This window comes from Lissotriton helveticus, chromosome 7, assembly GCF_964261635.1.
Source record: "Lissotriton helveticus chromosome 7, aLisHel1.1, whole genome shotgun sequence".
NCBI lineage: Eukaryota > Metazoa > Chordata > Amphibia > Caudata > Salamandridae > Lissotriton > Lissotriton helveticus.
Window position 1 is genome coordinate 148,908,754 of NC_136068.1, and position 18,649 is coordinate 148,927,402.

At 45.1% G+C, this 18,649-nt stretch overlaps 1 protein-coding gene across 2 annotated transcripts in view; it reads right to left on the minus strand.

Moving 5' to 3' along the window:
- PHACTR3 (phosphatase and actin regulator 3) overlaps positions 1–18,649 on the minus strand; it is a 581,252-nt gene that overhangs the window by 20,337 nt on the left and 542,266 nt on the right. For both annotated transcript variants that reach the window (XM_078650448.1, XM_078650449.1), the window contains one exon: positions 15,504–15,559. In XM_078650448.1, the coding sequence (XP_078506574.1) occupies positions 15,504–15,559 (56 nt within the window). The remainder of the gene's footprint in view (positions 1–15,503; positions 15,560–18,649) is intronic.

Consider the following 18,649-nt stretch of genomic DNA (forward strand, 5'->3'; position numbering starts at 1 on the left):
GTGACGCATCTAGGTAGATGCGTCACTTTGTAACCCCCTGCGCCAGGTATAATGTATGCAAGGGGGGCGTATTGACGCAAGAAAGGGTCGTAGAAGTGACGCAGTGAAATCTATAAGATTTCACTGCGCCACTTCTAGGACTCAAATGCGTCAAAACCTTACGCCTGCCTCACAGCAGGCGTAAGACTGACGCAGGCCCCATGTGAAAGGACGCATTGCTGGAGTTGCGTCACTTTTGTGACACACTCCAGCAATGCGTCACTTTTGCACCTACAGATGTCAGAAATACTGACGTATCTGTAACTCCTTGCGACACGATGCGCCATACTGTAAATATGACGCATCATTGGTGTCGCAAGGAGGGCGCAATGAAAAGTGACGCATCGCTGTTTTCACGCAGCGATGCGTAACTTTTCATAAATGAGGTCCAAGGTGCTTCTCGACCCTAAGGTATTGGACCCCTTTATATGAGGACCAGTTACGTTACACAAGGACATATTCATTGTTGGAAGGCGCAGGGGCATGAAGTGATCTGCCCAGAATCACACTATGTGGGTTGACGCCGAGACTCGAACCTGCTTCTCCAGCGCTAAAGTCGGCAGTTCTGGTCGTTACGCCACATCCCGCCTCCTCATGGGAGGAATAGCGTTTATGCCGACAAAAGGACACTTCGGAGCACCGAGAAGCAGCATGTGTCGAAGGAGGGAACATTTCGGAATTTGAGGGATGAGCAAGGAATGAACTGTCGAGGTTAGGTGAGCCGAGGAAAGAAGAAACGGGAGAGGGAAGAAGGGAACTGGAGACATAAGAGGGAGAAGAAAAAGGAGGAAGGAACCGGAGAAGAGGACAGGGGTATGTATGTAACAGCGAAAGGGGAGAATGTGAGATGGAAAGAGAAAACAGGAGCTGCATAAAGGGAATGGGAGGCACAGGAGAGGGGAAAGGAGGGAATGTTAAAGGCAAGAAGGGAGGACAGAAGGAATGAGTGATCAGGAGAGACTAGGGAGGAACAGAAGATAGAGCGATGGACGAAAGATGCAAGGGTGGAATAGGAGAGACAAGGAGGGAACTGAACGGAAGGTGAGAACAGTGGTGGAACGGAGGAACGAGCGAACAAAAGGAATGAACAGCAGAGGAAATAAAGGAGGAGGAAATAGGATAGTCAGGGACTGAGGACAGGGAAGGAATTAACTGGAGTGGGAATGATGGTGGGAGGTAGAAGGGAATAGGAGAGGGATCGATGGAACAGACGAGGGATCTGGGGAGAAGGAGATCAGGAAAGAGGGTAGGGGGATCATGGGATTGGTAAACTCATGGCAGGTGAGAGGGAATAGGAAACATAATGGAAGTATGCGTGAAAGAGGGAACATGAAACGGAAGGAGGGAGATAAAGAGGGAACAAGTGAGTGAGGGAGGACAACATGGCCCAGATCTGGTGTTCAGGTGAATGATTACTCGTCTAAGCATTGCCCATGCTTTAGATGTGGTAACCTGTTTTCCTGCTGTCGTGTTTTCATGTCCACCTCACACAGCGAGGGAGGCAAGCCTCGCATGCAGAGCCAGAGGCGTCAAATCTGCAGCGAGGGAGGGAGGCCCTTTCCAAAGCTGCAGCCTGCACACTGCTTAGTAAAGCAGTCACGGGCGCTTCTCCTGAAATATGGCTGCAGCCGCCGCTTCCACCGCATGGGAGACGTGACTCTCCAGCTCAAACCATCCTGCAGGCCGAGGCTGGACCCTGCCGGTCACTAGGGCACCTCCCAGCTCAGCCGTGGACAGAAGGCCTGCCAGTAGGATTAATGTATAGCACACTCTGTTCTTATAGGGACGTGAGCAGAGCATAACGAACGAGAGCCGTGCTGCAGCATATTAATAGCATCATCATGTTTTCAATCTGGGGGGACCAGAAACAAACATTGGCAAAGCTACCGGCCACTAGACAAGCTGTGCTTTCCTACCCAAGCTCGCAGTTTTCATTTAATCTTTCCCTTGCTCATGTCTCAGGGCACTCTGTCACGCGACAGGCAGAATTTTTGAAAAAAAGCATGTTTACCTGATTTTATGACACTCCCTTCATAAAAACCCAGTACATGAAAAGCCAAGATAGAAAACCATCTGTGTCCTCCAGAAGAGCATAAACTCTGCACCAGAAAAGGAAGGGCGACAGGCTTTGTTCGAGGTGGAGGAGAGATGGAGTCTTTAGAGATGGACAGATGGACAATGCGAGGAAAGGCCAAGGCCATCTCACATGCAATGAACGCATTTTCACCTCTACCAATGTTACATATCTACACAGTTTTATGGTATTTGATAGGACATATCATTTTTCGTCTTAGGTGTTAGCGGCCCCCGGCATGACTTCCATTGACCTTTTATACTTTTTTTAAAAGGCAGTGTCTTCCCAGTTCATGTATCGAGCTTAATGCTAAACACCAAAGAATAACTATTTATCACATTTATACCCCTTACGGGTCGGCATTTTTTACTGTTTTGTTCTGTAACCTGTTAAATGGCAACTTCTTATGTGAAGTGGTCTAGTCCACGCCAAAGAAGACTGCTAACTAAATAAAAATTAAAAATGAGAAAAAAGGGTTAGACGGATGACGTGTTCCAGGCCTACTGACGCAAGTGGATCAAAAGGGGGAGGGCAACTGGACATCTATGCTTTTTAATTTGGGGATGAGGGCATCCTGTGTCTTACAAAGGAGATGGAAAGCACTGGTACAGTAAAAAGCTAAAGTCAATGCAAAGGTTGGGCGAGCTGCAGGTGACGCAAAATAGTAAAGTAGTGAAAGCATTGGACGAAGACAGGGTTGAGCAAAAAGACAGAGAGAGAGAGAGAGAGACAAAGAAACAGGATGAGCTGATGCCAAATCAAGAATCTGCTGTTGGGTTACAGATGGAAAAACTTATATTCAGTTTTCAGATGCAGGAGTTCAATTTTGTGTATGTTGGCAGTGAAGACCTGTTGATCAGAAGCGGGAGTCCCAGATTAGGCCAGGGTGGAAAGGTGATGGGGTAGGTCGAGAGACAGTGTACGGTTACAGGGAGACATACAGAGACTATCCACTCGGATTTTGTTGACAGAGACAGTTGTAAGGGACAGCAGGATGAGGAGGCTTACTGTGAAAGAGTCACTTGTGGTAGTGCATGAGCAGGACAACACCTTCTGTGCTCAAGAGCTTGTGCTTTCTAAACCAATCAGAATGAACCCTCAAAAGTGGACAATATTAACAGAGAAGCCATTTGTTGAGAAAATCAGTGAGTGTCGTACTATTTCCCACATATGTTCTGCCACAGAGGTCACACTGCTGGCTTGTGATGACCAAAGGGAAGAGTGCAAGAGGCACAGAGAACAGGCCTGTGGATGCTGAAACGTGTGCACAGAATTTGCCCCACAGCATTAAAAAAGATAAATTAGTTAATAAACAGATCAGATATATCGAACTTGGGAGTGTTTTTAAGAAATGAAGTAGTCCATCTGTGTGCACCTTGCGACCATGGAGTTTTTCAACTGTGCAGGTTTTTATCACCCATACGTCGACATATCTACCAAGGTTTGTGGTATGGCAGGAGTAGGAACATGGATCCTGGCTTTTGTTGCCTGTTAGCGTCAGCCATAAAATAAATCAAGCTGTTAGTGTAAGCTATCCATTACAACAGCCCAGGCTTCTTCAAAGCAAGTACAAGCAAAATACATTGACTCGAAGATGGTTCCTTCAGTAGGATCACTGCACCGTTCCCTTTTGGTATCTACGCTAGTGTGTATGGTTCTATTTCTTGTCTCTCTGTTTACAGCTTGAAAATATACTTGCTCAGTATTATGTTGTCTACATGATCCCCGCCTCTCAGTTTAAGGGAGGGTTCTACATATGTCTTTTCTCAGTTTGCTTTCAGTCATAATGCAAAGATCCATTATATAGTGCCGCTCAAAAGGGTAGCTCTGTCCTTCAGAATAAAAGATACTTCTGAGCTGTCCCTAACTCAGTGCTTAATCGAGCCGATGGGGGCAGGGCCAATGGAATTATGCGACAGGGGAGTACCAAATTATGCGGCAGAAAATTATGAAACACAAGTGGCACATTTTTGGATGGAATTATTTCATTCTTTTGTAATTGATATACATGGTAATACTGCCTGGGCAAATATTTCACCTCATCAGTACCAGTTTAACAACAAAATACAGAAATAGGCAAAAGAGAGATGACCAGTTAACTTCTCAAAGAGTCTTCCATTGAGCGCAAACACACATTGCCACGCTTTTAGTAACTTTTGATCTGTTTGACCTATAAGCAATTTTCTTTGTTAAAATCTGATGATTATGCAGCAGATAATGAATTATGTGGCAGACGTGGCAAATCCAAATTATGCGAAAATAGCTGAGAATGGTCTCATTTCAATGGACCCCAAAATTCATTTTGGGGACTGGCACTTATTTTTCTGCATCAGATATTAACCATGAGCAAGAAAGGGAAAAGAAAAAAAGCGGAGCGGCAGAGGCAGAAAAAAACAGGAAAACTTCATACAGGGAGACAGCAGGACCCTGCACAAGTGAGTTAAAAGTGGCAGGGCATTTCTTGTTTGGATAAAATAGGTTTCTATGGGAGTTGCATTAGGGAGGGTGAAGGTGTGTCTTATGGGGAGGGAGAGTGGAGTGTCAGAGTTTAATACTTTTTAAAGAAAGGAAGGGACATTTTACGGTGAAGAGGAATTCTTATTGGTCCCAGAATTTGGAAGGCAAGTACTGCTGAGGCTCTATGGTGTTTAAAGGCGTATACTTAGAGGTAGCAAACGTGAATGGATAATGTTTAAATATCTGTTTTATTTATTTGATAAAGAGTGGGTCTAGCTTCAGTGAACAGTAGGAAGCCTGCACTTTTGATCCTTTGGCACTCCATGACAAGCAAGTTAGCGGGCATCTAAGGTAAAGATGTTGGCATCCAAGCTCGCTGGGTACTGTGACTGGATACAGCCTGTGCTGCTTGGTTGATTTATAACAGGAAACAGCCAATGGGCAGCTGAGGATCTGAATGGTGTCATGGGTGCTCTATAACTGGAAACAGCCGGGGGGCAGCCAAGGGTTGGGGTGTTGGCACCTGTGCTACTTAGATTCTCTGTGGTAGGACAAAGCCCGCGGGCCAGCAAAGGTAGGGGTGCTAGCACCTGTGCAGGTGGGTGCTCTACGACTGGAAGCAGCTTCTGGGCAGCAAAGGACTGGGGTGCTGGCATCTGTGCTCCTTGGGTGGTTATGGTAGGTCACAGAATGGGATGCCACAGTCCGGAGTGATCTCACCATAGCCCCTTGGGCTGCCATCTGACAGGGCCAGTCTGTTCTGTGGTTAGAAACAGCAAGAGTGCAGCCAATCCGCTCCCAGGATGCTCTCTCATATGACACAGCCAAGGCGACAAAGATTGTCAGTGCTTGGATATGTGCCCAAGGGGGTTAGAGCCATGCCAGATTTATTGGATAACCACTGATAGTTAACAATCCATTTTAGAATAATTCTGTGCAGATGTAGTTTTGTGGATAGTCTGAAAATCTGGGCGCGGTTCGTCAAACAGGGTGCTACGAAGGCCATATCAATATCACATCTGCAGGTGATCGGTTTACAATGAATCTCTGTCAACTTGGACCAATGTTGGACATATCTGCCTTAGCTACATTGCTCATCTTGTTCTAGAAATAAGACCTATATTTTATTATTAATGCTCAGTTCAGGGTGGAATTCATGTGCTGTGTAACAAGCCCGGCCCCTAAATTATACGAACTGATAATTCTATTAACAATTAAGAGCTCCCCGTTGTAGGACACATCTTATTTTCCACTATGGAATCAAACAACAGGCTTGAACAAACAGGTAAGAGTAAAATATAATTAGAGGGGCTTGGTCACAGAAGTATTTCATCAACTGCAGTTGCATTGTCTGGTTTGCTATTGGTTCAGCTGCTGATCTGTTGTGTTACCATCTCAATCACCAGATAACCCAAACTAAGGAAGTGTCTTACTTTACAGCCTATAGGCTGTCCTTAATGGGTGGAACTGTCGCTCCACCAATAAGTTTCCTGCACACACTTGGAGGCTAGCATAGGGTGGACCTCAATACACCAGTAAGAGCTGGAGAGTTTGCTATTATGGGCTGTCCACTCCACTTGCATATAGGTGGGAATGTGCATGCTGTATTTACCGTGAGGAACAATGTTTACTTGGGAAAGGTTCTCCATCTTGGACTGTATTTGCAGTTGAGGTACATAAGATTTAAAGTAGGACATTTACAGAATTTCTATAATTGTCTGCATACATAATAGCAGCTAATGCTCTAAAACTCCACCACTGTGTATTTTCATTTCCATAGGAAGGAAGTGTCACTTGCCTCTCTTTTCTTTTTCCTCAAGGCCTACCACTTTTCTTCATCCACTCTTTATCATCACACGTGACAATCATGCATGTACACTGGTGGTACTTGGTGACACAGTTTGAGACCTAGAGTGTGGCTCTGTGGTTTTGAGGCGCACATAGTGTGCGCGATCGTCCCCCGCTGTAAATACCGTCAGCCCACCAGGCTGGGGAAGACTAACAGTGTTGGCAACAATACTGTTTATAGTAGCAAGCCAGGTCTTTTTTACCTGTCAGTGCTGGGGAGAGTACCTATTAGGTCTGACCTTCAGCAAGCATTAGGCATGTGTTGTCAGAGACCTATTAATAATATAGTGAATGAGTTTGAATCAGCCCCGTACTCATGATTGGATGTCTGTGTTGTCCATCTAACTTTCCTGCTCATGACTGGATGGATTTCCTCCCTTTTCCTTTTCTCATATCACACCCAGGAGTATTTTTCATTGGAAGGAATGTAGCCTGCCACTGCTGACGTCAGTCTTTTTATTGCATGCAACTGAGGACTATTTGCTCTCCCTCTCTATCTATCTATCTCTCTCAGCCCCCACTCCATATCTTCTCTTCATTATGTATTTTCTTAAAACATAACTGAAAAGGATTGCCAAAGCTATTCGTTTTCACAGGCAAGATCTACTGGCTTTGCCAATGCTTTTTTAAGTAGTCTGACTTTCCTTTTGCAAATGGGAACTTCGGCCATCCACGTGGGACAATGGGTGTCACACCTGTGTGCGTTTGAAGTGTGTAGACGAGGTGTGTCTGGAGTGTGACATATACTCCATTTAAGTGGAACCTAAAATGGAGGGCTGCAGGAAGAGGCCAAACATCGGATGTGAGCTGCAGAGTTCCCTCCAGGTCATTCCAGGGATGTCTTGTAGTGGGTCAGACTGAGAAGTGTTTGGAGAGGCTATTTAGGGCCCCCTAGAAACCTGCGAGTTTCCCACTGCTCTTTCCTGTGGCTCCCTGGATGGTCTGCTCTCCACCACAGGTTAACAGGTAGTTAAGCAGGGCAGACTTTCTTGCCATTGTGCTCTGTTTTGGGTTTTTCATGCCTGGCAATACCCAGTTCTATCCTACTTTCCTGCTTACGCTAGTGACAAAGACCTTGGCAAGACCAGTCTGAATGCTATAAGAGGCGAGCAACCCAGAACCACTCTCAGAACAAAGCTACTAGAATACACAACTCCGGCCTGCATCTTTAACATAACAAGCTTTGGTAAAGCCAATAGATCTCACCATTGTGACCTTTTGCCTTTGCCAACTTTTTTTAGCCATGATGCACAGCATCTCTGCTTCTGTGCATCATGTCTAACATTAAAATAAATGAAAAAAAGACTCTGGTCTGGCTGCGCACATCATATGTAGGGGCACACACCACGCATGCATGCGCCTACAAAATTAAGGGGGCGCCTTTTTTCTTTTCAGTTACTGATCCCATTTGGATCTGTGATTAAAAAGAAATGAAAATGCGCAAAATCATGTTTATTAATGTGCGTTGGGGTGGCAGGGTGGATGGAAGCAACAGAGCAGCTGGAAGCAACACAGTGGAGGGTAGAGGCGATGAACACACAAGCAACCCAGAGAGCGTAAGGGGGTGGACTCGAAAGCAACACGGCGAGGGCGGAAGAGACGGGGAAGCGCCCTGGTTCAAACAACACGGAGGGCATGGTTGGGAGGAGGCAATGGGGAGGAACTCACAGGCAAGCATAACCGGGAGGGGGATGGTCAACAAAGAGCAATGCATAGGGAAACAGCTCGAAAACACATGAACTCTGATGGAATGCTCAATTCAAAAGAAACAAATAGTGCTTGAAAAGCAAGCAGTTAAAGCAGCATGCCATCCAATCAAAGAGATTGTAAAGAAGCAATGCTCCATGGGTGGAACAAGCTCAAGATTGACAAGGTGGGCATGAATAGGAAGCAGGCAAATGAGAGTGATAAGGAAAGCCAAAGCCAACAAATCATAAGCAATGGAAGTGCATCAAGCCCCTCTATGTTGTCAGTAAGCCTGGATATGAGTACAACAGACCGCTCATGCACTGTCTACTAGGGGCGACCTAAAAATGGGACAGGCAATATTTCAGCACTTCTTCCCAGGAATCCTGGGTTTCCACACCAATGACAACTAGAAATGTTCTGTTCTCCAGTGTTGGGTATCCACTGTCAACTAACCATGCTGGGTCCAGGACTTGAAACCTTCGGATTTCGATCAAGACTTCGAGGAGGGACTGCCTCAACTCTGCTTCAACGGAAAGACTGAAGAAGGGACATAGAAGGTGTCCTTGCATAAGAAAGATGCTGCTCAGAAGAAGAGTGGCCATGAAGGACCCGCGGAGTATTGTAACAACGGCGTCCACTATGCACCCGGGAGCGATCTGCACCGCTCCATGAGTGAAGTGGCATTACAACGCGACTAAGCGGTGTGCCTCTGTGGTCGAAAAATAGTTGGGAACTCAAAGGTGTCTGAAGTTCCCCAGCATCAGCAGAGTGCTGCAAAACCTTATGAGGCCACTAAAAGAGCAAACCACCATAGCGGAGGAGTTCTTCATCAGCAGAGGAGCTGACAGCTAGGCCTAAGTATTGACAAAGGGTGGTGACCTAGCTGTTTGGGTGGTGGGTCTTATGTCTGTGTCCGAGCAACTTCCCAAGCCCCATGATTCATCGATACGTGAGGACAGGTCATGTGACTGGTGCATTCACTGCCTTCTTTCACTTGAAGACCTGGGCCAGCACTATAAACACTGAGGGTGCACCAGTCAGTGGGACCGGGGCGAGGTCGTTATCGATTGGGTTCCGGGGCCATGCTGCGCACACCATTTGGATAGCACAGACTGGCCGTAACACCTAAACACACCAGGCACGGCCTGTGCTGCGAACTGACTTATGCTGCCCTTAGAATAAACACCTGCACAGGTATATGCAATTCAGCATTGCACTGGTGATAAATCCACAAGATTAATGCTACAAATATGTATTTTACATACCAAAAATATATTATTTCTGTAACAAAATCCATTAACTTTAACAAAGTCTATTTTCCAAATGCCATACATTATCGATTTTCAAACAATTATTTGATGAACATGCCAAAAAGACAGACCCATGAAACCCCATTCACACAATGAAAACAGTCTTCAGCTTTTTAATGATCCTAACAAATACTTTGTGCAAAATAATCATGAATGTTGGTGGTCATGTCCCAAAGTAGAACAACTAACTGATGCGGGGCAACGTCCAAAGTGGCAGAATGCAAAGGACAGTAAACATGGGCCCCCAGCCTAGCCAGTCGCCTTCCTCTGATTTTCTAGCTCCCCTACATACTAGCAGGAGGAGCTTGAGAGTAATTGGTGCTATGGCACAAGTAGCATTTTTACGCAGTTTTCTCAAACGAGCACCTGATGCTACTTCACGCTCTAGTCAAAGTAGGGTGACTATAAATACCTGTTGCGTTTCTGGAGTCGCTATTTCTGAATCCATCCTGTGCAGTATTATAGTGTGAGGGGTTTAAGTAAAGTAGGTACTATTTTTAAGAACTAAGCAGTGCCTGGAATTTCTGTTATTAACTTGTATTAGCTAGTTTGTTGAGTTCTTCTGAGTCTAACGCCACACCACCTTCCTGAATAATCCTTGGATGGATTGACTTCACAACCCTGTGAGTCAAGAGCTTAAGGGATGCATTTGGTTCTCAGTTTGGGTCTAATTCTAAGGTTCTGCCCAAGGACACCAGAGAGCAATGGTTCCACAATAGATTAGCCCCATCATCCCTGTCTACCCTGGGGCTCCAGAATCAGCTTCCACAATGCAGCATTGTTGATGCCAGAGCCTGGCTGACTCCACCTATCTGCAACTTTACAGTAAGTGATATACAAGGAAAAAGCCAGGGGAGCATTCGTCTAAAGTACGAAAGAGACTGTAGAAAGGGCAGACTTCTACAATTTAGGATCGAATAGGAACAAAATGGAGGAAGGGTCCCATGGATTTGAGGAGGTATTGACCACAGAGTCAGACAAAAGATGAACAATGAGATTGACAGAAGATTGGGAAGAGATGTGAAGTGAAGCAAGTACACCCCAAGGAAGATTAGATGAGAGTACAGATAAAATGGAATTGAAGAGGAAAGCCTGGGCAGACCAGCAGGAGGGAGCAATGGTGGTGTACAAAAGGGAAAGGCTTTGTAAAATGAGGCTGGAGATGAAACTATAAGAGATGAAGTGTCATGACATTGAGACGTGTGTGCCAATGTGACTGGGTATCGGAGGATGAGAAGGAAGGGTCAACAACAAGCCTGGTCTGTGGGCAACAACAGAAGTGGAATAATGGCGCAGGAGAAGAAGATGCAGGTGGAAGGTATTCTGGGTTTGGGACTAAAGTTCTTCAATGGGTTCCAGCCGACATAGGCTAACCTATCATGGGCTCAGTCAGAGGGAGACAAGGTGATGGGAAAATGTGGAGAAATTGAGCTAAAAAAAGGTAGTAACCAAGATCTGTCAGTATCAATAAATGCTGGTGACGGTGGGAGAGGATGTGGCCTAATCGCTGGAGCGGTGGACCTCGAAGCTGGGAAACCGGGGTCAAGTCTCGGCAGGGACCCTCAACATCCTGTGATTCTAGACAAATCACTTAGGGCCAGATGTAGGTCACCAAATACCGGTCGGTAACGGCCGATTTCGGCCGTTACCGACCGGTATTTGGTGATTGAGATGTAGGTGGCCTATATTTTACAGAATCGTAAATTTACAGATTCGGTAAATTTACCGATTCTGTAAAATACCAAATTGGTATATTTACCGAATGGGTCAATCCATATGTAGGTGGCACTGGAAACAGTGCCACAGGCCCCCTAAGAATTCGTTATTTACCATGTAATACTATTGCATGGTAAATAACGAATTTCTGTGTACATGCACATCTGTGCCATGTGACACACATACATGCTCTCAGGGCATGTATGTGTGCCACATGGCACACAAGCCTGAATCTGGGGTGCAACAGGGTGTCAAAGTGACACCCTGTCCCCCTTGTAAATTCGGTAATTTTACCGAATCGGTATTTACCGATTCGGTAATTGACATTGGTTGAGGCCCATAGGAATCAATGTCCTTATGGCACTTGATTCGATCCTTCCACATATTCGATCGTGTGGAAAGTGATCACAACCCCTTGGTAGCAGAATTAGATGTGCCCAACCATGACGGAGAGCACCAAGGAGTTGATGTGGTCTCTAATGCCATTAGGATTACCCAGGGTGGTAAAAAAATTCGATGGTCTACTATCAAGTCATCGCCAGATAACCTGGCATTATTGTATAAAAGTGTTATTCCCCAACTAGAGCGCCTCAATATACTGTATGAAGATGCTTACAACCCTGATAAAGATGTTAAATTTTTAATTTTACATAAGGAACTAATGTTGACCCTAGCGGCTAGTTTTTCCAAACCGGCAAAACAGACTAACCGACAAGTTTCTGGTACAAATCCCTGGTACAATCAGTCTTGTAGGAAGGCGAAGACCATTCTTATTTCCGCCATCAAATTAGGCCATAGAGCAACCATCACGGCTGCAAGGAACGCTTACAAGAATCTCCTTTCTCACGCAAAATCAGAATGGGAAACAGAGAAATGGAAGGCCATCAAAAAGGCATTATTAGCGAAAGATGCCCGAACCTTTTGGAATTTGGTGCACACTGGGAAGCCAGAAGGGAAGGTAAAGATCGATCCTAACATTGCTGAGGAAGCATGGTGTGCTTACTTTGGTGATCTCTACTCCAGCACTACTCCCTCCAATAATGTACCATCGATAAAGCCTTTGAGATCGGGCCTAGAATGCTCGCCCTCCCCCTTTACTATCTCGGAAGTTACACTCGCAGTCCAAGGGTGAAAATGTAATAAGGCCCCTGGGCTGGATAAGATTCCTGGGGATCTTTTCAGAGATGAGCCAAAGATTTGGGTCCCCTACTTGACCGTCATATTTAACGCTATTCTTGACGGCCAAGAGTTGCCAAGTACTTGGCTGGGGGCCGAAATTATTCCGATTTATAAAAAGGGATCTCCGTTGGCCCCGTCAAATTATAGACCAATCAGTCTTATTGACGTTACCCAAAAGATCTATGCCAAACTGCTTTTGCAACGCTTGCAAGATTGGATTAGCGAGAATAACATCCTCTCCCACCTGCAAGCAGGGTTCCGTGCTAAAACATCGACCATCGATCAATTACTACGGCTCCAGGTCCTTTACTGGAAGCATGTGGTGATGGAAGGGGGGAGTCTTTACCTGACATTTGTGGACCTCAAATCCGCATTTGACATGGTGGATAGAAACCAACTTTGGAGCATATTAACATCAATGGGGATTCCACCCTATTTATGTCTCCAATTTAAAAGACTCCACGAAGGAACCTATGCAAAGGTTCGTTATGGCAAAAATGGCCAGCTAACCAGAGATTTTCCTATTGAGAAGGGAGTTAGGCAGGGATGCGTACTGGCCCCTACGCTATTTTCCCTTTTTCTCAACGGCCTTGTTGATGACCTAACTGGCGTACCAAACAGTGACGCCCCTAATTTAGCGGGTGGTAAATTTCCTGCACTCATGTTTGCAGATGACACCCTGCTGCTCTCAAAAACACCTATGGGGATGCAGCGGGTGTTAGATCAGTTTACCAAGTTCGGTAGGGAAAGGAATTTGGTAATTAACATAGACAAAACAAAGTACATGGTGTTTAACGGCACTGCAACTAATTGCCCTCGCCCGACCATGGACGGACGAGCCCTGGAAAGGGTAAATAATTTTACCTATCTAGGCCTGACCTTAAATGATAAAATGAGTTGGGAAACCCAAATGACCAAGGCTAACTTAACCCTTTCCCAGTCTATGGGGGGTATTCTTAAAGTCCAGAAATCCTGCGTCCATAAGCTTGTCAGTGTACCCCTAGAAATATATAAGGTTCAAACCAGATCATCCACCCTTTACGGGGCGGAACTCTGGGGTCACTGTCCAGCGAACGAGATTAGTAAAACCGAGAACAAATTTATTAGACAGCTGCTCTCCTTACCAACCAATACTCCCCTAGTTCCACTGAGGTTGGATACAAACTTGAGGCCTATTGCAGAAGTAATTGCCTCACGTCCGCTTCTCTACTGGCGTAGATTGTGGAGTGTCCCGGAGCTTGAGTGCTATAGAGAAGAATTAAAGATCGTGATGGCACGCCCGGGTGTAGGGAGGATAAAGTGGCTATCTTTTATAAGGGGGCAGGCGTCTAGGATCGGCATGGAGAATCTCTGGTCCAACCCAGAGGACACATGTAAATCCATCTCGAAGAGAACAATGGCTGAGTCCATAAAATATTTTAATTTAGAAGAGGTTCTTCGAACAGCCAGACCTTCTAGCCTCACTAACAGCTTTTTGGATTTTAAGAATGTCTATAGTTTTGAGAAAGAATTAGACATTATAGAACCTGTCTTAGCAAAAAAACTGTTTTTACAGTTCAGATATGGTACATTACCCCTCCATTCTTATACTGACAAATGGAAATTGGGTTTAGCTCGTCCTTGCCCAGGTTGCAATGATCCAAATGAATCATTAATGCATGTAATGTTGTTTTGTCCTGTTTATTCTGTTATCAGAAAAAAATGGATCATACAGCTATGTGTGAACCTAGGAGTCAGGAATTATATAGATTATTTTAGAATTTTAAAAACTGATACCAATGCACTGATAGTTACTGCTATTTCCAAATTTTTGTTTTCGATGTGGCTAATTAGACGAAGACTGATTCGTTTGTAGTATTCTACTATTGTAAGTAGACTGCTCTGTCTCAGCAACAATTAGCTTTTTTAACGTGTTTTAAACCTTGTTATCTTATGGATTTTATTGTCTTAGTGCTTTTATCGTCATATTATAAAGCGCACGATAACAGATTTATTGCAAATACCCAAATTGAGATGTAACTGTGCATTAGTTGAACTGACAATGTTTTTTGTATTTTCAATGTACTTTTATGGTTCATTAATAAACCGAAATAAAGTTAAAAAAAAAATATATATATATACCGATTCGGTAATTACCGAATGTTACAGATTCGGTAAAAAATTCGGTAAATATACCTACATTGCATTTACTGATTTGTAAATACCGAATCGGTAAAATTCGGTATTTACGAATCGGTAAATGCCATTTACCCACATCTGGCCCTAGATCTCTCCGTGCCGAAAAAACATGAATGCATCTGTCTGTAACGCAACTGGTGCTCATGTAAGGTGCCCTGGTACCTTCAGGTCTAGTTCACGCTATATAAAACTCTAAAAAAAAAAAAAAAGCCAAGAGAAGACAGTGCACTAGTTTTCTGGAGGGGGTTCAGTATAATAAAGTGATTGGCCGACAATGACACTGTCCTATGTAAGGGGATGAGGGTCTTTATTCCAGATTATTGAGGGAGCACTCAGAAGTCAAAATGTGAAGGGTAGGCCATACCAATCTGAGGGGGGCTAGTCGTTGTAGGCACTATTTTCTGTTCATTTTTATAATTCTGTGAATAGAATGTCTTTGCTTGCAGTAGGTGTAAACAGAAGTATAGTCCTGGCCACTAGAATTGGGAGGTTGTGCGGCTGCTGCGTTTTTTCACATAATTGTAGATTTGCCAAATAATCCATCATTTGCTGCATAATCTGGAGATTTCAACAAAAAATGAAATGTTTCTAGCTCCTCCGATTCAAAAGTTACTAAAACACAGGGAAGCGTACTGTTGCACAGTGGAAGACGCTTTACAAAGGTGGACTGGTCACCCTTCTGTTGCTCCTTATTATATTTGAGTGTTAAACCGATACTAATGAGGAGCAAACAATACCCAGGCAGTTAACAAGTGTAAAAAAAACAAAATAATGGAGTAATACTATCACAAAATGTGTCACGTTATGCCACATAATTGGAGTTTTCTTGCCACATAATTTTCCCAAACCGTGCCACATAATTTGGCTTTCCCCTGCCGCATAATTCAGGGGCCCTGAGTATATAGTAAAAAGAAACTTCAGATTACAATCCCCTTTCTAGACACAACAGCCATCACGAAAACATTCCGAGCATGCACAGCCAGAGCTGCTCTCCCAGGAGGGCCACTACTCACGTTTCAGGATGTTCCGTCTCTCCAGCTCCTCCACGGCGGGTCTTTGGCTCAGGCGTCTGCGGAAAAACACCAGAATCACGTTTTGCACCATGTTGTCCTGCAAGAGTGTCCAGGCGTCCTTGTGCACAAACACAGCACAGGGTCGTGCAGTAGGAGATGGCAACCCTCCCCAGCACATCAGAAGCCACTGGCGGGGACTTCTAACCGTGTGACACAAACTCCCTCAGGGATCTCCCCGGGAATGCCCCAAAACCTGCCCGATCCTTGGTTTAATCCCAGGCTATTGCACGGTCACTTCTCCATCGCTAACATGCCCCTGGGACCAGTTCATGAATTTGGTAAATACAAGGTGGGAGTGCTGTCTTCCTAAACAGGTGTGATGGGACAGCAGGGGCCGTGCCGTGGCAGGTGCCTGCCCCACAGCTCTCCTCTGCAGGTGCCGAGGAGCACACAGCGTCGCTGCTGGCCGGAGACCCCGGGAGCTCCCTGCTTCGGAGCTGTCAGAGCAGAGAGTGCCTGCTGAGGGACGGATGCTGCTAGTAACACGCTCCCAGACACCGCTCCTGTCAGCTCTCACGAGCCCCGCCCCCTTCAGCCGTCTTCCAATCACAGGAGCGGTGGCAGCGCCATTCCACGCCCGCATCACACGAGGGACCCCCGGCCCCCTCTTCGCGGGAGATGCGGATGCTTTCCCCGAGAAGTCGTGCCATAGCAGGGGAAGGAGGGGGGAGGATCCCCCCCACTGTTGCTAGGTGAAAGGTAGACACCATGTTCGGGATACAGCATCCCTCGCTGATAGCAGACAGCACTTACTACATAGTAACAGCTTTTAACTCGTCCCCTCCTGGTATACATTTCAGGCAGACTTCTAGGGCAGGTGACATCTAACGTTATTGTTATGTCAAATACTAATTATCTCGAGCCACCTGAAACACATTGTTGGGGGGGGGGGGCTAAATTGAGGTTCAGGTCACCTCCTCCAAGATATGTAATCAATATATTCTCTCTCTCTCTCTCTCTCTCTCTCTCTCTCTCTCTCTCTCTCTCTCTATATATATATATATATATATATATATATATATATATATATTATATATATATATATATATATATATATATATATATGGAATAAAGTACCCCCTGCCGTACAGTATAAGGATATTGCAAGTCACCAAGGCGTTCCATTACCATGATGTACGAGTTCCTTTATAAGGCTATTGAACTTTGGGATGACTGGAAATATTCTTATCATGTTCACGAGAGGGAGTACTTTATCCCATATAGTACATGGTCACCCCATCACTTTTTCCACAATCCACTTAAAATCTTGGTGCGTAGCTCTTTCATATGAAAGAGCGAGCACGTTTGCAAACATGAAGAATACAAATAAAACCGCCAGTGCAAAATTAAACACATCAAAAACCTGTTAGATATTTTTGCAAACAGATATAGAAACAGTTCAATACAAGTCAGTTTTAATAATTAAAAAAAAAGCTGCAGGATCTCGGAATGTGCGGAAACACGCCGAAAGATTCTAGCTTTTCTCTAACTATCTAATGAGTGGCAAAAAGAAGCATGTTCTCTCTGCACATCATGGTAAGCTAGAAAAATAGTGCAGGAAAAAGAAAAACAGAGTTAAGTTTTCGTTGCTAAACAGATTCTTCCGTTATACTCCGTGACCTGGCCTGCCTTTCACCTTGGCTGCTAACTAGTAGCAGGCATTGAGATATCAGAACACAACTGCAATAACTTATAATAGTCAGGTTCTCTTTTCTTTATAATTAGCGACTGGGTGCGTCACCAGTCGCAGATTATTAAGATATTAGAGACAGGCAAATAGATACATATTTAGATACACAATATAAAGCGTTATAAGTAAACCAAACACTCCTCCTGCATTCCATCTGGGTGCAAAAGTATCTTTGAAGCAGAAGTCCAAAAACTACGATCTTTCTTATTTTTCTCTTTTTCTTTTTTTCTTACACTAAGGCTCCCATTGTGAGTATGCCTAAACTCTATACCATGCAAGTTTATGCCTACAGGTGAGACTAAGGTGCCTGGTGTTGCTGCATTTGGTAATTTGGTTGCCGTCTTTTTTTCTCATCGTGAGTTGAGAATGAAAGTCAAAACAGTGACCCTTGATGTTAACAGGAGAGAGACAGAGATTTTTTATTTTTTTTATTTATTAAAGTTTTGTATAGCGCTAGCTGGACCCGAGGGTATCAGAGCGCTTCACAACAAGTACAGAGGCATCAGACAGACATTGCGGACGGAAAACAAGGCAAGGGGCACATGAGCGAGTACAGTCTGTACAATAGCAGCCAAGCGTAAAACAGGGCGGAAAGTCATAAGCAAGTCAATCAGCTCTGGGGTCACTGAGATCATGGAACTTCAAAGTCCAGGTGGAGTTCTAGTATGCTCCGGAACGTTCGAGGAAGAGGACTTTGAGTAACTTCTTGAATTTCGGGAAGGATGCGGTCATTCTGATTTGTGGGGGGATGGAGTTCCAAATCTTGGGAGTATTACCCGCAAAGGATTTTCTAGATGTTGTGAGTTTCTGGGATTTCAGAGGAATGAGTAGGAGCGTGTTGGAGCTTCTGAGGTTTCTAGACTGACCTCTAGAGATACCCATCTAGGGCCGTATTAGCATTGTTTGCGCCCAGCGCATCTTTGAAAAGGTGCGCCTAGCCCAAACAATGCCAATGCGCCCCATTATGGTGAATGCGCTGCCCTGGGGCAGCCGCGACCTCATGTGAAAACACGGAGCAGCTGCTCCGTATTTTCACAGTGCAGGTGGCACCCGCCTGCACTGTCAAAGGGGATTAGAGATCTCCGTGCAGGCGGGTGCAGTCAGTGACTGCACCTGACTGCAAGGGGATGTCTGGGGTGTCCATGGTACCCCCTTTCCCTCTGCAGAGGGCTTCTTTCAGGGGGCGCACTGACAGTGCACCACCTTTTAAATGGCGCACTGTCAGTGCGCTTCTTGAGGGCGTCTTTGATCTGTGCCCGTGTCTGTAATATGGCACGGGTGCATAGTCAAAGGAATTAACTCATTTGCATAGGGCACGCCCCTCTGCAAATGAGGGAACACCCTCTGTTGATAGCCCTGGCGCTTTAAATGCGCCAGCACTATCGGTATTATAGAA